The following is a 19863-nucleotide window of genomic DNA, read 5'->3' on the forward strand; positions in this document are numbered from 1 at the left end:
TAGCGCTTTTTTTGTTAGAGTTGCAAAGATCAGAGAGTAATCGTTAGCTTCATTAGCTTTTAACTCGAAATGCGAGTCTCTAGTAATCGCAACTGGGGCTTGATAATGTCTAACGTTGGGGTCGTGGGTTACGTGCGGCAATGTGTGTTTGATTCATAAACTAGGTAATCAGGTGAATGTTGGTATATTATTCTATAAACCCAATCTACTTTCGTGGTAACATTGCGCTATTCGCTCCGGATTCTCATCAGGGGAGAGAGTGATGTGGCTCTTTCACACACTTTTGTATATAAGGAAACTCCAAAAACACGCCTCCAATATGGCTGTTCTTTAAACAATGGTAAACCCTCTATCTGTCCAGCTTGGGAACTCTAATCGATGAAGTCGACCGACTGCCCAGTGCAATCTTCATCGAGTCCTGCGCCTTGTCCTTTGCAGGCAACTTCCGCGGCCAATCCGGACAAACGTCGATATTCTCCCTCGGGAACCACCACTCAAGGAACAAGAAGAACAAGTAATCCACAACGACGCACAGACAAAACAGCTTGCCGGCCCAGATGCCGCAGCCATAATACCGCTTCAGCCGATCAATGAGCGCAAAGTCGCGGATGCGGCTCCCGTTGTAGCCGCTGGTGTCGAAGCCGTAAAACTCCTCCTCGCTGATGGTGCCGCAGATGCCGTCGTAGACGCGCTCGGTGCGCATGGCGACGTTGGACCACGAGTACATCTTCTTGACCTCGTCGTGGAACTTTTCGGTGCGGATCTTGCCCGCCCGCATGGCGGTGATGGCCTTGCCGGTGGCGGCCACGATGTCGTCCTCCTCGGGCTTTGCAAAAGTCGTCATGTGCGAGGGGAGGACTTCGGGGATGCCGCCGACTTGGGTGCACACGACGTACAAGCCGCACGAGGCGGCCTCGACGATGACGGTGCCAAAGGCTTCGGTGAGGGAAGGGTGAAGGTATATGTGACCGCGGGTCATGACGTCGCGGACGTCTTCGTGGCGGATGGAGCCGAGCATCTCGACGCGGTCTTGTAGCACGTTGGTCTCAATCATTTGCTCCAGGTCAATAGCCTTGGGGCCCGAGCCTGCGATGATGAATCGGGTGTTGGGGTGGTTCTCTAGGATACGGGGAATGGCGGCGGTGAGAAGATCTGTGCCTTTGTTGTAGAACAGACGAGAGATGACGACGATGGTGATCATGTCGTCGGGGCCGAGAAGGCGAGGGGATGGCTCGGACCGGAAGCCTCCTCCTTGATCCGATGGCGCTGGATAGTCGCGAGGCCGAAAGTTTTCGCCCACGACGGCATTGGGAATGACTGATACCATGAGAGGGTCCAGTGATGCACGAAGCACAGTATTCTCCTTGCTAAGAGTTGATTAGTTCTGACAAGGCTAAATCGTAGGAGGGATTTGTGAGTGTGCATACCAGGTGTGGCTCACGCATATGCTATGATCAACATCGCTCAGGATAAACTTGAGCAGCTTGTTTGTCAAGATACTGGCAGCATCCGCAAATCCAAAGAGCGAATGATCGGTAAACACAGTCCTCAGCCCCATGGTTCTCGCATGCAGGATGCCTTCGTGGCAGAGCGAGCTGAGACTGCCGTGGCCATGGACGATTTCAATCTGCTCACGGATGCAGATGTTTCGCAGAATGGGGAAGAAAGAGAAGACGGTAGGGAAGGTGGCCTGCCGATAGATGACTAGAAACGGCACATGATAGACCTTGAGGCCGTTGTTGAGATAGCGGACTCCCTTGCGATCATCGTGGGCGTGGGTGATGATGATGACCTTGTGGCCTCTGTCGATGAGTTTGCTCGAGAGTTGGTAGATGTGAGACTCGACGCCGCCGGGCTGGGGGAAGAAGAAGTCGCTAACCATGGCAATGTTGTAGGTCTTGCGCGCCATCTTGTAGTTGGTAATTGATGGAATATGAGCTGTAGATGCTGGAGTTGAGGTGATCATGGATCCTTGCGATTGTGGGAGCGACTGATGCTGAGACGGAGGGTGAGATGAAGCATGTGAGCGTCACCACTCGCTGACTTGTTCTTCTTCCACCAAAGCTGTCCTCTCGCTTGCTCTTTGTCTCATCTCATGTCATCTCATCTCAGTTGATGGCATAGCATTCGATTCCCCCGAAGATATCTGGAGAGGCTGTATGGGAGGTCTTTATAAAACAAGGCGGATGTAATTTCAGGGCTTCAATTATATTATAGACTCACCCCGAGGCTCCAATTGGATACGTCTCCGTTGATGACGCTAAGCTCGTCGATAAGCCCGGCGGTGAGGGGCGGCAAAACGCCGATAACAGCTCCGTTGCCAAATTTTTGGACGAGCTACTGCGCGGGTCGCAGATCTGCATCGCATTGACTTGGACAGTGGCAGAAGAAGCTGTTGGCGCAGCGCATTTGATTCAGTCCCGGATTTCTGGGGTCAATTTGCTTGTTTGCTCGCTTCTCTCGGGTTCAGTATTTTCATCGTACTCAACAATCTAAAATGTATGCAAGATATATCCCTGGGCAGGTGCCTTCGAAAGCCAACAGAGATTCTCCCGTCGCAAAACAATCGCCTGCGCCGTCATCAGCACCTGCAGCGTCCGTAGTAACGAATGGGGATGGGCTCTCCTACTCTCGTTATATTCCTGGCGTTAAATCCCAACAACAGACTGAATTGCCGTCAATCCAGCGATTCGAAGAGGAGGCAGACTCTCCAAAGCCAAAGAGAAAGCGAAGTGACGGGGAGCCGTCGCTAGAGTCTCAGAGCAAGAAGTCGAAGAAATCTAAGAAACGAACACGAGACGTCGAATCGGAGGAAGAATCAGAAAAAGACGCAGACTCGGAAGAGGCTGAGACCCCGGCAAAGCGTGGCTCCAAAGGGGAAGCGCGAACGAAGAAAGAACATAAACAAGAGCAAGAACAAGAATCTAAAGAGGAAGAGGAAGAAAAACCAACAAAGAGTAGGAAATCAGAAAAACATGGCGATGATTTGAAATCAAACAAGGAAGAAAAGAAGAAGAAGAAGAAAGACAAGAAGAGAGGCGAAACATCCGACCGTGGGGATGAAGACGACGAACAGAGGCCCGAGCAGGCCGACGTTGACGAAGCGAGTCACAGCGCCCACGATGCTGAGATGGTAGATGTGGAACCTCCCGAATCCGATGAAAAGCAGGTGAAAAAGGCCAAACGGGAAAAGAAGAAGAAACCCCAGGATGCCAACATGGACGACGGCCCAGCAGAAGACGAAGAAGACAAGCGACACAAGGCCGTCTTTGAGCGAAAGGTCAAATCACTCAAGTATGCCGAAATCATCAAGGAGCAAGGCATCGTGGAGGAGCCGGAAGAGCCAACCGAGCTCCACGGCCTGGAGCCTCTCCCGCAGCCTGCACGCACCGCACCCAGCACGGAAAAGCCGACATACGAGACTCTTCCCCCATGGCTCTCGGCGCCGATTCGTGTCTCGGTGGACACCCGAACTCCCTTTACAGATCTGGGCATTCTCCCAAAGGCGGCGCAGGTGCTGCAACAAAAGGGCTACACGGAAGCTTTTGCCGTTCAGACAGCCGCTCTGCCGTTACTGCTCCCTACAAATCAACAGCAGCCGGGCGATCTTCTCGTTTCGGCGGCGACTGGATCTGGAAAGACACTGGCCTACGCTCTACCGGTTGTGAGAGACTTGAGCAACAGCGTCGTTACAAGGCTACGTGCGCTCGTCGTGCTCCCGACCAGAGAACTCGTCAAGCAAGCGCAGGAAGTGTTTGAGCTGTGCGCAAAGGCCTACGAGGGAGAGGACAGGAAGAGGGTGCGCGTTGGAATCGCTATTGGTAACCAGTCATTGGCCTCTGAACAGGATCTTCTCGTGAGCAAGGAGACGCGATACGACCCGGAAGCATACAAGCTGTTGGAACAGGAAGCATCACATCGAACATCGAGTTCCAACAGCGAAGACGATTTGGACGACTTCCTCACCGGCCCCAGTACGCAACGTGCCAACCCTCGCATCGGCCCCTGGCAAGGCCAAGTCATTGACTTTTATTCCAAAGTCGACGTCCTCGTCTGCACCCCCGGCCGTCTCGTCGAGCACCTCGACCAGACTCCCGGCTTCTCCCTGTCCTACATCCGCTGGCTCGTCGTCGACGAGGCCGACAAGCTGCTCGCGCAGAGCTTCCAGGGATGGCTAGACGTCGTCCTGGACAAGTTCAAGACGAGCCAGTTTGGCGCTCGGGATTTTCCCGACATGCCGTACGCGGGCGTCCGCAAGATTCTTCTTAGTGCCACCCTGACGAGGGATCTGAGTCTTTTGAACCAGCTTGCTCTGCGCAGACCCAAGCTAATTGTCCTGGAAAGCGGCAGGGATGTTCAGGTTGCGGAGCACTCGCTGCCGGAATCTCTGAAGGAGTATGCCGTGAGGGTTCACGATGCAAACCTCAAGCCGCTGTATCTACTTGATCTTTTACGAAGCACACACATGGCCATCAACGACGACACGAAGAATGTGGATCTCGGCACAGAAGCAGAAGCACACTCAGAGACTAGCTCAGACGACACAAGTTCAGATTCCGATTCCGACTCTGCCTCTGCCTCTGATACAAGTTCAGATTCGGATTCGGATTCAGAAGCAAGCGCCCGCAACAAGAAAGCACCCTCCAAGCCGTCCAAGTCGCAGATACCCCGATCCCTCATCTTCACAAAGTCCAACGAAGCCGCCCTGCGCTTGTCCCGGCTGCTCATCCTCCTCGACAAGTCCCTCGCTACACAAATCGGCACTCTCACATCCACCACGCCAACCAGCATCCGTCGCAAGACCCTACGAGCCTTCACCACTCCTTCATCCCCTCTGCGTCTCATCATCGCATCTGATCTTGTAGCACGTGGCATCGATATTCCAAAGCTGCCGCACGTCATCAACTATGACCTGCCGCCAAGCGTAGCTGGTTACGTCCATCGTGTGGGCCGTACTGCTCGAGCTGGTAGATCTGGATGCGCGTGGACGCTTGTGGGAGACGGAGAGAGTGGCTGGTTCTGGGGTAAGATTGGTAAGAGCGCTGCCGTGAAGAGAGCACAAAAGGTGGCCAGAGTCATGATTGAGGAGATGAGCGAAGACGGGATAGAAGAGTACGAGAGTGCGCTGGAGAAGCTAGGCAAGGAGGCGCTCGAGTCACGGAAGAGATAAAAGGTAGACGGGTAGATAAAACATTGTTAATACCAAGAAATATACATCAACTTTTGAACAAGATTCCCTTTTCGGCTCATGTTGTCGTGATTCTTTTGCCCATTTCCGCGGCGAACATTCTCCTCAAGGATGGCCTATTTAAATCCAGCTCAGCTGTCCCTCCAGTGGTTTTCTTCTTGGTGAATCGGCGACGGCTCAACCCTCGGCCTGTTTTCCACTTGAGCAGAAGGCAAGCTCTGGTATCCTCGCGAACGAGAAGAGTCGTCCTGTCGCTCGACGACCTCTTCGTCTGCGTCAGTGACATCTTCCAACAGCGCGCGTCTTTCACCATCAGCAACAGGCCGCTGTCGGTGCCACGCAATAGAACGCCAAGAGTTCCACCAGTTTGTGCCTTCTCTAGTCATGAGAAGGCTCAAAATCTATTCAAACGGAATTCGTTAATGCGAAAATCAAGTAAATCAGCCGCTGTAGGAAAATCTTACCTGCAGTAATCCCACCGCAATGACGACTCCGAAATCAGCCCCCGTGCTGCTCCTCAGCGCCGCTGTCCACGGGCCCCTGCACGCCTTATCCCGTCCATACATCTTGGAGCAAGTAGTGTCAGGCCTGACGAAAGGATAAGGCATGTGTTGAACCGTGTTTAGCCCGCAGCAGTTCAAGGTGTCCTGGATTAATCGGATCGACTCCCCATCATGGGCCTGAAACAAGCCGCTCCACCGATTCTCCATCAAGCAATCCACCGTCGCCGAAGGAATCACATGCTCAAAGAGCAACGTTGCGAGGACCGTCGTGACAAGGCCCTGCAGCGTCTGCAGGATCGTAGGACTAAGCCGATGCAGAGGGTGTGACGAATTGCGCGCGGAGTGCAGCAGCGTTGGATAAATGTACGAGTTGAGGAACGAGACGATGGGGAGGAGGATGGTGACGATGGTGACGACGGGGCTGACGGGGAGAGACAGATGGGCGCTGTGGAAGTGAACGACGCTGTTCGAGGGGATTCGTGTAAGTTATCAGATCGGATGGCTTTTTGGTGGTTTGACTTACGCTGCGACGCCAAACAGCACGGCGCTACCCTGGAAGAGGATCGCATTAGCAATTGGACATGTCAAAACGACGAGAAATATTCAATATTGAATCCCTCCTTACCAGCATAAATGCGAGACCCAAGCCGAGTCCCATCGTCGCTGGCGTATCGTGTCGTATCGTATGCTTGGCCCTAGCTGTATTATATTCTCCGTAGCGCAACTCGACGACAATCTGTTACAGCTTTTCGGTATCCGTAACAAAAGCAAGGACACAATGAACAGATGCGCAGCAAGAAAAAGAAGAGACAAATCAATGAGCAGAAGAAGTTGATGAAAAGTGAAAAAAAGCAAGACACGGTTGACATTTGGTTTCCCCCTCGTTTGTGTTTTTTATGTCACGACAGTGGCGCTGCCCGATTGGGCGACTGTCGCATGTTGGAAGCGGGAGGCCGACCAACAGTACAGTGACTTGGCGGTTGGGTGTTGCGTCACCACATGTGCGCTGTAGCGTAAAGTTGCAGTACAAGGACCGTGGTGAACAAAAAGGTGATGAATCAGTTTATCCAGCGTAACCTGTACATGATGGAATTGTTTCGCTCGGGTTTATCCTTGTTGCTTGTCCGATGCGACGAAGCAGGTGATGCAATGACATGGTGACGGTATCTTGCTGTTTAGGAGGTGGGCAGTACCTAGAATTATTCAAGCACATCTTACTATAAGACGACACTGCCAACTAGACAGCCACTAGACAGCTATTAGACTATAGAACAACTGGATTTCATATTAATACTTGTGGGACAAAAGCAGTCAAGTATGGTTACTGCATCGGTAGACTATACGAGCCATCATTGACGTTGTACCAGACAACCACCACATCAACAAGATGACAACAGAATCAGTACCAAGGCACCATCACAGTATCCAACAGCGCACCAACTTTCTCCTCAGAAAGGGCACTCAGCTATAGAGGTACGACAGATGTGACTGCGAGTGTTCTCATCATTTCAATCAATTCAATCAGAGAGTCCATCCCACGCAGCACCCTATTCCTACCCTTGAAAGCTATCGTCAATCGTCCTACCAAACACTCAAAATCCCATTCAACAGTCAATCCATCACCCACGCTGCAAAAGTCCATTAACCACCTTGTCCGCGGATGTATACTTCAATCGTTACAACATGCTGGCTCATACTTTCGGATAATAATCCAATTTACCACATTCAATCAGGCAGAGGCCATACACACCAAATCATCTCCCGGTGACCCAAAGCACTACAAAACAACCGACGGCTAATTTACATCTCCACTAGTCTCACTCCTGGCATCTGACATCTGACATTGACTTCACTTCATCGCATCTTGGCTCAACTTTGTGGGTGTCGTACAATTTCATTTCAGAGCTACATCAGGCTGCATAACAGAAAAATAAAATAAAAGATACCCTGCCCAGTACTCATACTAATCGTGACAAGCTGATTCTCCTTTTTTTTTAACAACTTTATATAGTTTTTTACTTTACTTTTTGGTAGTTTAGAACAGGGCGCCTCCCAGACGGATGGCGACAGACTTGTTCTGAGTGTAGTTGGCCAGCGCGGCCTCACCGAGCTCACGGCCAATACCAGACTCCTTGTAGCCACCAAAGGGCATCTGGTGGTGCAGCAAGTTGTAGCAGTTGACCCAGACGGTGCCGGCATGGATCTCATTGCTGACGCGGATGGCGGTGTTGAGGTCTCTGGTGTGGACGGCAGCGGCCAGGCCGTAGTTGGAGTCGTTGCCCATCTGGATGACCTCCTCCTCGTCCTTGAACTTGGCAATGGCGGCGACGGGGCCGAAAATCTCCTCGCGCATAATCTTCATGTCGGCGGTGACGTTGCTGAAGACGGTGGGCTGGATGAAGTAGCCCTTCTCGCCGTGACGCTCACCACCAATCTCGACCGTGGCGCCCTCCTCCTTTCCAGCCTTGATGTAGCCCATGATGCGGTCGAACTGCAGCTGGCTGACCTGGGGTCCCTGGAAGGTCTCGTGGTGGAATGGGTCGCCGACCTTGTTCTCCAGAGCACGCTTCTTGAAGGCCTCGAGGAACTTGTCGTAGATGCCCTCCTGGACGAAGATGCGGGTGCCGGCGCAGCAGGTCTGGCCGTGGTTGAAGTAGATGCCAAAGTTGACCCATGAGATGGCCTGCTCAATGTCGGCATCGTTGAAGACAATGTTGGGGGACTTGCCGCCGAGCTCGAGGGTGACCTTCTTCAAGTTGGAGGCGGCGGCGGCCTTCATGATGGTGCGGCCGACGACGGTTGAGCCGGTGAAGGCGACCTTGTCAATGTCCATGTGGGCAGAGATGGCGGCACCAGCAGTCTTGCCGAAACCAGAGATCAAGTTGAAGACTCCGGGGGGGAAACCAGCCTCCTTGACAAGGTTGGCGAAGACAAGTGCTGACAGAGGGGTCTGCTCAGCAGTCTTCATGACGATGGTGTTACCAGTGGCCAGGGCAGGGCCAATCTTCCATGAAAGCATGAGAAGAGGGAAGTTCCAGGGAATGATCTGACCGCAAACACCAAGCTGTATGAAGATGTTGGTTAGCAATCAGGTTCTCTGGGAAACAGTTGGTGTCATTTGTTACTTACAGGCTCGTGTCGAGTGTAGTTGAACATGTCGGGGGCAATGTCAAGGGTCTTTCCCTCAATCTTGTCGGCCCAGCCACCGTAGTATCGGATGCATCCAACAACAGCGCCGACATCACCTCGGGCCATGGTGATGGACTTGCCATTGTCCAAGGACTCGACAGCGGCGAGAAGGTCGAGGTTCTTCTCGGCGAGATCAGCGAGCTTGAGCATCAGTCGGCTACGCTCGCCGGGAGCAACCTTTCTCCATGTTGTGTTGAAAGCCTTGCGGGCGGCGGCAACGGCAAGGTCGACATCCTTCTCGGTACCTTCGCAGACAGAGGTGATGACCTCTTCGGTGGCGGGGTTGATGACCTCAAACTTCTTCTTGTCGACACCCTCGACCCACTCGTTGTTGATGAACCTTGAAAGTGTTAGTTGATGTTTATATACACACATATATATATCAAGTAGAGGGACGAGGAGACTCACAGGCCAATGGGTTGTGAGTAGGTGCCCGTGATGGGGGTGTTGAGCTCGACGGTCAAGGGAGCCATGGTGAAGGATTGATATGAAGCGGAGTGAAAAAGGGTATATAGGATTGATTGCTGGTTCTGCTTCTATGAGAGAAGGAAAAAAGAAGTAAAAAAGGTAAAAAAGACGAGAGGGGCAGGAGGGGTATTTATGACGAAAGAGGAGTTGTACTGATAGAGGGAATGCAGGAGGGAGAGAAAAGCAACCAGAACGCAGATGGGGACAGCTATGCCATTTTATGTAAAACGCAACGCCTGGATTGCGCAGCGCAGTTCCTATTATTAAGGAGCCTCTTTGCTCCGTTCTTTGCCTCCGTCTTGACGCGCGTGGAGCGGGGGCGAGACTTCAACAAAGACGCTACCCCAACCAGAGTCTGAGTCGAGAGTCCGTATGGATGGGGACCAAAGAATGGAGACGCTCGGCAAGGGGGAGCAAAGTTGCAAGGAAGGCCTCGAGACCCCCATCCCAATCCCACTTGTTCGCCTCCAGCTCCAGCTCCAGCTCCAGCTCCAGCTCCAGCTCCAGGCGAGGCCAGCAGTAGTACCTTTGAGATTGGCACAACGCAACACTCCGTAACTACTCCGTACTTGTACAGTGCAGTACGTGGACAAACAATGCCGGGGCTGTTTGTCCCCGACTGACTGCCCAAGACTCAGCCAAACAGCCAGTCCGTCAACACCACCAGCACCAGCACCAGCACCAGCACCGGCCGGGACGCCCTATTTCGGATCCCCACCAGCTCCTTGCGACGATACCCGAACCGAAGCAAAGTTGATTACAAGTAGGTATCAGAGAAACTCGCACCGAGATTATTAGTCCGTGCCGCTGCAGAGGCTAGAGGGCCCATTGCATGAGATCCGCAGCGGGACCGGGCTGCCGGGGGGGGGCCAAGCTTGAGTCGAGTTGAGTTCATCAGGGGAGGCGACTTGTGCACAACCCGGCATTGCGAAGCCATGCTGAAACCGGTTAACGCGCTGGTCGAGGCAAACTTGTGTGTGCTTGCAACGAGTATCCAGACGAATCACGGAGCTCGACCCAAAGCGACTCCGGGGTTGGTTCTGAGACGGTTCCCCGCAGCAGCCCGGCTCATGATGACATCCATCTCCGAAGCCTTGGCCAGATACTATCTTTGTGGCCTCTAGATGGGACCAACAGTGAATGGTGCATCCGTACGCCCTATCTCGAGAAGCCAGAGCCATAGTTCGTCTCCGTAATCGACCAATTTGTGATGCACCAACGGCCATGTGCCGCGTTTGACATCCTTTTTCCTTCTTCAGGCAATTTTTGTGTTTGTCCGCCCCGCATGGCCGCCGGAATCCAATCGTCCCAGGTCTATCCCGCCGCCATTTCAGTATTTCAAATCGGGCCAGTAGTTCGTTCGCGCCATCAAGCCTTGCGAGATGAATATTCAGTGAGTGACTGCATTGGCTTAGCAACATCTTGCATCTTGGCGCCCTGAACTGCCCCGGCCTGACTGACTCTACTGCCGAAATCTAGGCGCGCAATTTGCACCGTGCTGGCAAACCGAGTTTGCCCCAGAATCTGGAGAAGCAAACCTTAACTGAGATGCGCTCGTGACATCGATGAGTTCTGGCAGACTCGTAAAGCAAAAGGACGGCCTGACAGCCTTGTTCAATCGCATCCACGCAATCGCAACGTCGAGTCGCATTCGGATTCGCACGGCTAAACGCCAGCACCTCCAAGACGAGTCATTGGTTCATCGTCATCACATTACTTCATACAAACTGCCTCAACTTGTCCTGCGTGCGGGAAATTCCGTGTTTCTCCCCTCGTCTCAACGCATCCCGTAAGCCATATGCCCGGCAGCTGCATCTTCAGCCCCAAACGGCATGCCCATGCCTTTCGGAACAACCTCTTGTGCGAGGTGCAAGTTTTCCATTTTCGGAATCATGTGTCGGATTCCAGATGCTAGCATTCATTTACCCCGCTTTGCTCCGTTTGTGATGCCAACCTTGAATGGCTTTTACCTCTTGGTCCCCTTCCCACGTCTCCTCCTCCGCGGCCAACTGCGGCAAGATGGCTATCGCTAGATGCAATTGGCGCCGTCGTTTGTGGCACTGGGGGCTAGCTCGACGCTCTGCAAAAAGTTTCCACTCCTCCCATGGCATGGGGATATGGAGACATGGAGAAGCAGCTCTGCTAGTAGTCCGCAGTGCTTCGACATGGCTGTCCGTACGAGTACAGTGCCTTGTGACAACGGCAGCGGCATACTAGGACCTCTTTCTGGTCGTCGAATCGTACGTCTGAGGCTTTGAGCCAAGTCCTTTCTGGCATAGGCGCGGCTGACCCTGTCCCTTTTCCCCAGGCTTCCTTGCAGCCGGCATGGGCTTCCAGTAAGCTCAACATCCGTCTCACCGAGAGCTCAGTTGCTGGCCAGTCCAGTTGTAGAGAATCGACAGGTCTCGGCCCGCTACGGGGTGATTGGCCTTGATGGATTTGGCCGGCCCTATGGAACATGCACGATAGTCCGTGTGTTGACGATAACCGCAGGGCTCGTACAGGCATACCCCGGGAAACATGCCATTGTGGCCATGGGGGTTAGTCAAGCGCAAACATAATGGCAATGATATGTGCTGTAAGTGTGCATGCGAGCTGTGATGCCGTCTTTGGATGCGGAGGGTTTCCGTACAACTTACAGACCCTGATTTGCTCAACTTGTTCCCGCGATAACTCCATCCAATTCGGAGACCAGGCCGCCCAATCTCGTAGACAAGCCAGAAACTCCACCGCTGACGTGAACACGTGCTGCATTAAGCATTGTAAGCCCTGATTATTGACGCCTTGGCGCATCTATATCGGACGCTTGTCCCTTTGGCACGCTGCTATTCGCAACTTGAACGCGGCACTAAGAGCGAATTCGGTGTCTGGCCTCGGTTATTCGGTAGTTTGTACAGCGATCGGTTGAGGATTCAGTTCCCTGTGGCTTCACATCGGCGATAGACACCGACCTGCATAGCCTTCGCCGATGGTGAAGCTCGTCAGTGGTTGACTAACATGGTCACCACTAACATCTGTACGAAGAAATGAAGGGAAAATATTGAAAATTCATGATTAGTAGAGGCTGACTCTCCAATTTCTTCTTGATTAGTAGAGGGTGCAAGTACCTTGGTAAACATGCACCTTCCGGCCGAAAAATAAGTAAAGTGCGGGGGGAGTGGCCCCTTCCACCCGAGATCGAGAACTTCCAATAGCAAGCTAAGAACCCGTCCAGGATATTCCGAAGCTGCACCTCCATAAACTTTTGATCGACACTTTATTATCCAACATCTCCGAGCTTCATTACTGATTCTCCCGTCTTCTTCCCTTCCTCTGCTCTTCCCTTCCCAGAGGTTATCTCAAGCTTCCGTGACGGTGACATGGACGTGACCTGTAAGTGCCCACATCGGACGGGGCCCTCGGGAACACCCACAGTGTCACTGTCAGATGAATCGAAAGCCACACATCACGTTAATTACACGTCGAGGGTAAGCACAAAGCGAGCTATCGATCAAAACGGCTACGGGAAACGAAACCGCCAAGTCTCGGAAAGGACGCCAATCTTAAGAGCCCTCCAATCCGAAACGCCGCAGCGGCATTATCCTCTGTTTCCGCAACGACACCCTCACAAGAAGAACGGCATGTCGGTTGGGGAAGAAACGGACGTGATGATCAAGTGTCGAATGCGCCGTATTCCGTTTCCTTTGGCTATTTTATTACCCGAGAGTTCAACGTCGAGTCGACCAACCCGAGGTTGTGGATGGCGCTATCGCTGACAGGCTTAAATTGAGCCGACGGGCTTTTTCGATGCTCCGGATGACAGAAGTTGCCTTTTCTGTATACTGCTTTGCTTTCCATTGTCGATTTATCCGCCGCCTTCTCGAATCAAAATACTTGACTCTTCGTCATGGCACAACGACATGCACCTCGTTCTATAAATCCGACACCAAGGGGTAGGCATAGTTGTACTAGATTTGGCGGCCTGGATGCCATTTGCAAGTGAGCACGCACGCACTACCATTTCGCCTATCCAAGTTTCTGGACATTTTAAAATAGATTCTCGGCGTTTCGATACTCTCTAGGGGCCCTGTAATCATGATGAAGACAAATTATATATCCTTGATCAGAACCTAAAGAGCCAAGGACTTGGCATTGGGCTACCCGTTGGTCTCTTGTACAGTGGAACCAAAGGGTAGTCTTACAGCTACAACAAAGTCGTTTTACAGCCACAACAAAGCCATCGAGCTCTTTACACCTTGAATCTATACTCTGTGTTTTTACACGTTTATCCACTAATATATAATTACTAATAAAGACGTAGAAGCTGAGAACAATGTAGCACTATGTGAGTCCATTTATAGATATTCCAAGTATTCCATATGAATCTCGAATCACCAGTATTTTGATAGTCGTGGGATTTCTCCTTCATAACAATAATTTGGCAATCTACCTCCATGCGTGATTGGCTCCATACCTGTTGCTACTCACGATGACAGCTATACCCATGACGATAGCTGAGTTGCGGGACGGCATCTGAGCTGTGTAGCCAGGGCTGAGATGCATCACAAGAGCCGAGTACATGGCGTGACGACGGCCGGCATGTTTAATATACCTGAGACGTACCAGGTATAATTCACAGCTGAGTTGATCAAATTGGCACCACTATATCTCCGCCAGACAGGCTGCATGAAAGTATATATACTTGGTGCTCCATTGGGTGACTTGTATTGAGAGGTGGATCTCGTTTATACATCCAGCAGCGAAGTTGTTCATAAGAGATAGATATCAGATCCCAAGTTGGCTACGTATACATGTGTGATACTATACCTAGTTATGATGATGTGATACCATGGAGCCTGATGTACTAGGTATTCTCAGGTATTGTTGTTTAGTTCCTGGAATTGATACTACTTTCGAGTCAGCCACTGATTCAAGGAAACGAGTATGAATACGTCCCAAAAGAATGAATGGAGAGACATGAAGCAGACACAGAGAGCAGAATTGCGTAGAGTAGAAAAGTAGAAAAGTAGAAGCTAAAATGGATGGTAAAAGTGATCAAATAATACACTTACTCTCTAGTAAGCTGAGGCATTGCTTGGGTTGAGCTTCAAAACTCGACGCCGAGAGGGAGAGTCGTCTTTTGTACAAGTGCGATTCACTGATTAAGTGTTTACCCATTCTCAAAGAAACAGATAGCAAGACTTGCAATGTAGAACACCAACCGCAGGTCCGCGGACACCGATGCAATAACAATGTACGATGTAGATGTAACAACAATGTCTTGATGCGGAAGCTGGTCAGGGCGAGACAATGACTATCCAAAAGGTCCGCGTCTTGACATGCAGATTTTAGCCTTTTTAGTTCTATTGGTGCTACCATAGTTGCGCGCGTCAGTAGATTCATCAAAATCATGATGGTTGAATACAAATACATCCATGTTATAATAACCAAGATGGGCATACATTCAGTGCTGGTAGCATAGATGGCTCCTCACAAGCATCAATCACAACGCAACACAATCCATCCTACAAATGCCAAAACATATCCTCCATCAGATAATTTTCAACATAAAGAAAGACAATATCGGTTGGCATCACAGCAGTTTCGCTTGAATTCTCCCCGCATCTCCTGCCCTCGCAGCGTTCCATTGCATGAACCAGTCTAGCCAGTTCATCTCCCCCCAGCCCCAAATCCCCAAAGACGATTCGTCCCCCCGCACGAAGCTCCTTTATAACGTTACTTTAGACTTAAAAGCAACGCGGAGAGCTAAATTCATTTCAGGGAGGACCTTGACGATCCTTTCCTCGTCCGCAAGAGACAACATGCGTGTCCCCCCCCCCCAATTGCCGGGTGGTACACGATCACGATGGAGGGCACCATGTGAGTAAAGGGCCGTATCTGTACAATGGTCCGGACAAGTTCAACGTGAATACGGGAGGATTGTTCGGCCACGATGCCTAAAGGAGAGGAAATTGGTCGCCTTTCACATGTGCTGCTGCGACGGCGCAGACGCTGAGACGGGGCAAAAGGAGAAGTTGCAGCCGCGGCTGCTAGACGACGTCAAGGTCACGCGGAACATTCGCATAAATATGAAATGCATTCAACAGCTGTGGGAGCCTTGATTTGGCAGCTTGTTTGGAAGAAGCAAGGCCAGGGGAAGAGAGGCAGATCCCTATAAATAAGGCATCGTCAGCCCAGCTACATCTTACGTGAGGAGCGACTCGACCTCTCCTCAACCGCTTCTCTCACGCTATCTTTCGCAATCAAGAGTTGAGAGTTGGACAACTAAAGCCTCTTGCCATGCTTCTTCTTCCTCTCTCTACCTTGGCCGGCGTGCTGCTAGGCACAGCTTCGGCATTCGAATACTACACTTTTGACGGACCAGGCTCGCCATCATGCCACAACGTCGCCGAAGTCCACAACGCAACAAGCGTCAATGAGATGGTGTCCCTCGTCAAAGACGCTTCAGCCCGTGGTCTGCAAGTCCGTGCCGGCGGCAGAGGCCACATGTGGTACGACACGCAGTGCTCAGACGACGAGACGGTCATCATCCGCACCGAGTTTGTCAACGGCATCTCCGACTTTGACCTCGAGGGCGGATCCGTGGTGGTCGAGGGCGGCGTCACCTTCTTCCAGCTCGCCGAGTATCTTCACGAGCGAGGGGCCAATATCGGCACTGGCTTGGTCAACTGGAACATTACCCTCGGGGGCAGCATCGCCATGGGAGCGCATCGCACTTCGTTGAGGGAGGATGCGGTGGTGGTTGGCGGTGTGCTTGCGTTGGATATCATTGACGGGAATGGGGAGATTCGGCACATTGAGAAGGATGAGAGCAATGAGGATTGGCTTGCTGCGTCGACTTCGTTGGGTCTGTTGGGGATTATTGCGAGGATCAAGATGCAGATTTTTCCAGAGACCAAAGTTTACGCCATGCAGACGACGTTGGTCTTGTCTCCTATATTGCACCATGATGGACGTTCTCTAGTTCAAGCTAACATTTCTTCGCTTACAGCCTCGATGAAAAGGACGTTCTCAACGGGGACATTTACAACCTCATCTCGCCATATCTGACAGCCAACTTTTGGGTAAGCTCGAGTTCCATTCCATCTATCCCGATGAAAGAGAAAGGCCGTCTTACTTACATCATCACAGTGGTGGCCATCTCAACGCAAATTCCACTGGCGAACGTACGACATCGTGCCCACAAACACCAGCACCCAACAAGGCTTCCAGTCCACATTCTCCGTCACCGCCCTCGAAGCCGCCGCCGCCGTCGTCCTCCTCAACAGCGGAAAGATCAGCCCCTTCCCCAACCTCGCCGCCGAGGGCATCTTCTTCGGGCTCTGGGAAAAGCCAAACTTCCACGACAAAGTCACCGACGAGGCCATCGCCGAGTGGCCCGTCTACGGCTGGAACTACGACGTCCTCATCGGCGGGCTGTACCCCGGGCAGAAGCCCGAGTGGGAGTATGGGCTTAAAGGGTATACGCTGGAGCTGGCGTTTCCCGTGACGAGGGCGAACGAGGTGTTGAAGCGGATTCGCGCGCTGTTTGATGCTGAGGAGGCCAAGTGGATGCCGATGGCTTCGACGTATAGGAGTGGGATCAACATCAAGTTTGGAAAGGCGCATTTTGATTTTCTCGGACAGGTTACTACGGGTACGGCTGATGGGCAGGATTGGAGCAAGGGCGCGATTATGTTTGATTTCCCTTCGTTCCGGCCCAGTCTCGGAGACCAGAAGCGGTACAACGAAGCTTTCTGTAAGTTGTTCATCATGATATATCGATGCGATAACGATGTGAATGCTCATCATGTGTCACTTTGCTGCAGATATCAACTTGGCCAACACGCTGGTCGACGAGTTTCCATGCCGTCCTCATTGGACAAAGAACACTCGCGATGTTTTCACGCGTGCTGTCAAGAACTTGGATCCAAGCGTGAGTCTTTCCCCATTCCTTCAATTTACCTACTCACCACTAAGTGTCTGGATACAGTACCTTGCTCGGTTCAAGGCCGTACGACAAAAGTTCGATCCAAAGGGCATTTACCGCAGTGTCGTGGGAGAAATTATCGGCATGTATGACTGAGAGGGGAGAGTTACAATGTCAGATATGTGGTCGTCAAATACACGTATAAAGCCGTACATACAAGAACCAGTATTTAACAAAGAGGGAAATGTAAATTTAGGATTTTATTCTATGGAACGCAATAGACGAGAACCGTCTTGGTATCATTGAATAGTATTCCACCGGGAAACTAAATTAGAGGAAGAAAAGTAACGCTCCCACTCGGAGAGCTCAAAGGAGGAAAGTCAGGGGTATCTATCACACAGGCGGACAAGGCGCTGTAATTAGGTAGACATATCCAACATGTCACGCAATCAACCGTCCCCTTGGCATCACATGGAAAAGCTTCATTTCTTCACAGGGATGTAAGCCTTGTTGCCCATGGCCTTGTCCCACATTGTTTCGAGGATGCCGCGCACAGGCCTTCGCTTGCCTGCACCGGTCTCCATGTCCGCCCTGAGCTTGTCGTAGACAGAAGGCAGCGTCTCGGCCTTGTACTTCTTGCGCATCTCGTCGTAGACGTCCTTGCGGTAGATGAGCCAGAACTCGTCCTCGGTGTAGTACGTTCGGGCGTACAGGAGCTTGGCACCCATGAGCTCGGCGCTTCGCAGCTCGAGCTTGCGGTTGAGTTCGTAAAACTCCCTCGGGTCACGAGGTCCACGGCCGTAGACGCCCACGGCAAAGATGCGTTGGTCCGAAACTTCGTCGACGCGGGCGTTGAAACGAGAGGTCAGGCCAATCTCCTTGGGGGCCTTGCACGGAGCCAAGAAGATCATCAGCTCTGGTAGGGTGTCGTTGACGAAGGTAATGAATTCCTTGACCGTGCTCGCTGGAATGCCAAAGTCTTGCACAACGTACTCGTTGGCAAGGCCGGACTTGTGCAGCGCATGGTAGCAGGTGCGGCTGTCGAGGAAGGGGTCGGCCAGGCGCTTGGTGAGGGCATTCTCGGGCACGTGAAAGTGCTTAAAGGCAAGCTTGCCACCCCAGAAAGCGCCATGGTCATAGCGGAAGAGATAGTCGGGCGTGAACATGTAGATGTCTATGGGTTTCTCGGCCGTGGGCTTCTTCTTGAGAGCGTCCTCAATGGTGTCGGCAAACCAGTGAACCTCCATCTTCTTGAGAGCAGACCTGCCCTGGGGCAGGACGTTGACAAACCGGCCAAACATGACGGCAATTGTGCCCTTGCGGAAGTAGACCCCATCAATGAAGTGGATCGACTCGTCCTTGGTGGCCGCCTCAAACAAGTCGTGGGCCGTGGCAACGTCGTCGACCAGCTGGACGTCCAGTTTGACGTATGTAGTGGCCGGGATCAACTCAATGGTGAGCAAGGTGACAATGCCAAACGTGCCCAAGCTGCCGGCAGCGTGCTCCAGCAGATCTGCATTGTGCTCGCGGTTGGCCTTTTCCAGCGTGCCGTCGCCGAGCACAATCTCGATCTCGGAGATGGTATTGTTGAAGAGGCCATAGCGGTACATGCTGCTCTCGCCGGAAAAGCCAGAGTAGCCACCGCCAACAGTGATGCCCTTGAATTCCATGACAATCTTTGGAATGACACCGTGCTTGAGGGTGTGGGCAGCCAGGGCGTCCATGGGCACCTTGGGCTCGGCTTGCACGGTCATGGTCTCCAGATTGACAGGGAAGATGCGGTCCATGCTGCTGGTGTCGACAATGGCATCTGCCTTGAAGGACAGCGGACGCGTGGAGCTTGTCGAGCCATGGTAGACACGGAACGGCTTCTTGTTGTCGTAGAAGTGCTTGACCTGCTTCTGGATCTCGGCGACAGCGGCCTGGTGCTCCTCGAGAAGCTTATTGGGATTCATCTTGTCCAGCGGTTGGGGGTATCAGTCTATGAACGAGAAAGAAGAGGGTATTAATTTGATAAAGTAAAGAATCACGAATGTCAGGACGCCGAAACCACACAATTGACAGCAGCAAGAGATGCAATGCCCACGCAACGTCCTCTCCGCCCAAGATTCTGGTGGTGTCAGGAGGAGGGAAAAAAACAGGAAATGTACCACGATGGCCGGAGCTGACCAGTGACGACGTGCTGTGACGTGACGCACCAGCTGCTGCATCGGCACCGGCACCTGGGATTAGCGCTGTAGCTGTAGCTGCTGGTGACAAATTGGGGGGGCTGGGGCTGCTGACGTGCCTTGCTAAGCCCCCCCAAGCTGCCGCTGTAGCCTTGGCTGGAGCATTAGCTGGAGCTTTGGCTGGAGCCGTTTTAGCTCGATGAGCTCGAATCATGCGTTCCTCCACTTGGGCTCAGATATCACTTCCAATTGTAACATGGCATGTATCAAGACGCAATATCGAAGCTGGTGTTGAGTTGGTCAAGCCATATGCACTCTAGGCATTGCGTGTGCAGATGTTTCATATCCATTTTATTCTCCATCGGGCTAATAATATCCGGCGCTGCAATCAAGTCTATGTCCGGGCATTTGTTGCTCACAACAGCATGAACATCTGCT

At 52.2% G+C, this 19863-nt stretch overlaps 6 protein-coding genes across 6 annotated transcripts; 2 read left to right on the forward strand and 4 right to left on the reverse strand.

Moving 5' to 3' along the window:
- Positions 1-349: 349 nt before the first annotated feature.
- Positions 350-1966, reverse strand: Triagg1_4690 (CAZyme family GT4; the record flags this gene model as incomplete). Its single annotated transcript, XM_062899121.1, has 2 exons — positions 350-1367; positions 1428-1966. The coding sequence occupies 2 exons, from the start codon at positions 1964-1966 to the stop codon at positions 350-352; spliced, it is 1557 nt and encodes a 518-aa protein (XP_062756270.1).
- Positions 1967-2497: 531 nt separating this feature from the next.
- Triagg1_4691 (uncharacterized protein) lies at positions 2498-5170 on the forward strand (the record flags this gene model as incomplete). Its single annotated transcript, XM_062899122.1, has 1 exon — positions 2498-5170. One exon carries the CDS (start codon positions 2498-2500, stop codon positions 5168-5170), a length of 2673 nt encoding a protein of 890 aa, XP_062756271.1.
- Positions 5171-5319: 149 nt separating this feature from the next.
- On the reverse strand, positions 5320-6349 carry Triagg1_4692 (uncharacterized protein; the record flags this gene model as incomplete). Its single annotated transcript, XM_062899123.1, has 4 exons — positions 5320-5589; positions 5653-6154; positions 6215-6243; positions 6317-6349. The coding sequence occupies 4 exons, from the start codon at positions 6347-6349 to the stop codon at positions 5320-5322; spliced, it is 834 nt and encodes a 277-aa protein (XP_062756272.1).
- A 1377-nt stretch (positions 6350-7726) lies between these two features.
- Triagg1_4693 (uncharacterized protein) lies at positions 7727-9353 on the reverse strand (the record flags this gene model as incomplete). The annotated part of the gene is made up of 3 exons (XM_062899124.1): positions 7727-8755; positions 8821-9220; positions 9289-9353. The coding sequence occupies 3 exons, from the start codon at positions 9351-9353 to the stop codon at positions 7727-7729; spliced, it is 1494 nt and encodes a 497-aa protein (XP_062756273.1).
- Positions 9354-15627: 6274 nt separating this feature from the next.
- Triagg1_4694 (uncharacterized protein) lies at positions 15628-17413 on the forward strand (the record flags this gene model as incomplete). The annotated part of the gene is made up of 5 exons (XM_062899125.1): positions 15628-16268; positions 16340-16412; positions 16480-17086; positions 17157-17263; positions 17321-17413. 5 exons carry the CDS (start codon positions 15628-15630, stop codon positions 17411-17413), a joined length of 1521 nt encoding a protein of 506 aa, XP_062756274.1.
- Positions 17414-17739: 326 nt separating this feature from the next.
- Triagg1_4695 (uncharacterized protein) lies at positions 17740-19212 on the reverse strand (the record flags this gene model as incomplete). Its single annotated transcript, XM_062899126.1, has 1 exon — positions 17740-19212. The coding sequence occupies one exon, from the start codon at positions 19210-19212 to the stop codon at positions 17740-17742; it is 1473 nt and encodes a 490-aa protein (XP_062756275.1).
- Positions 19213-19863: the final 651 nt, after the last annotated feature.

Source organism: Trichoderma aggressivum (assembly GCF_033847375.1).
Source record: "Trichoderma aggressivum f. europaeum strain CBS 100526 chromosome Unknown scaffold_015, whole genome shotgun sequence".
Taxonomy (NCBI): Eukaryota; Fungi; Ascomycota; class Sordariomycetes; order Hypocreales; family Hypocreaceae; genus Trichoderma; species Trichoderma aggressivum.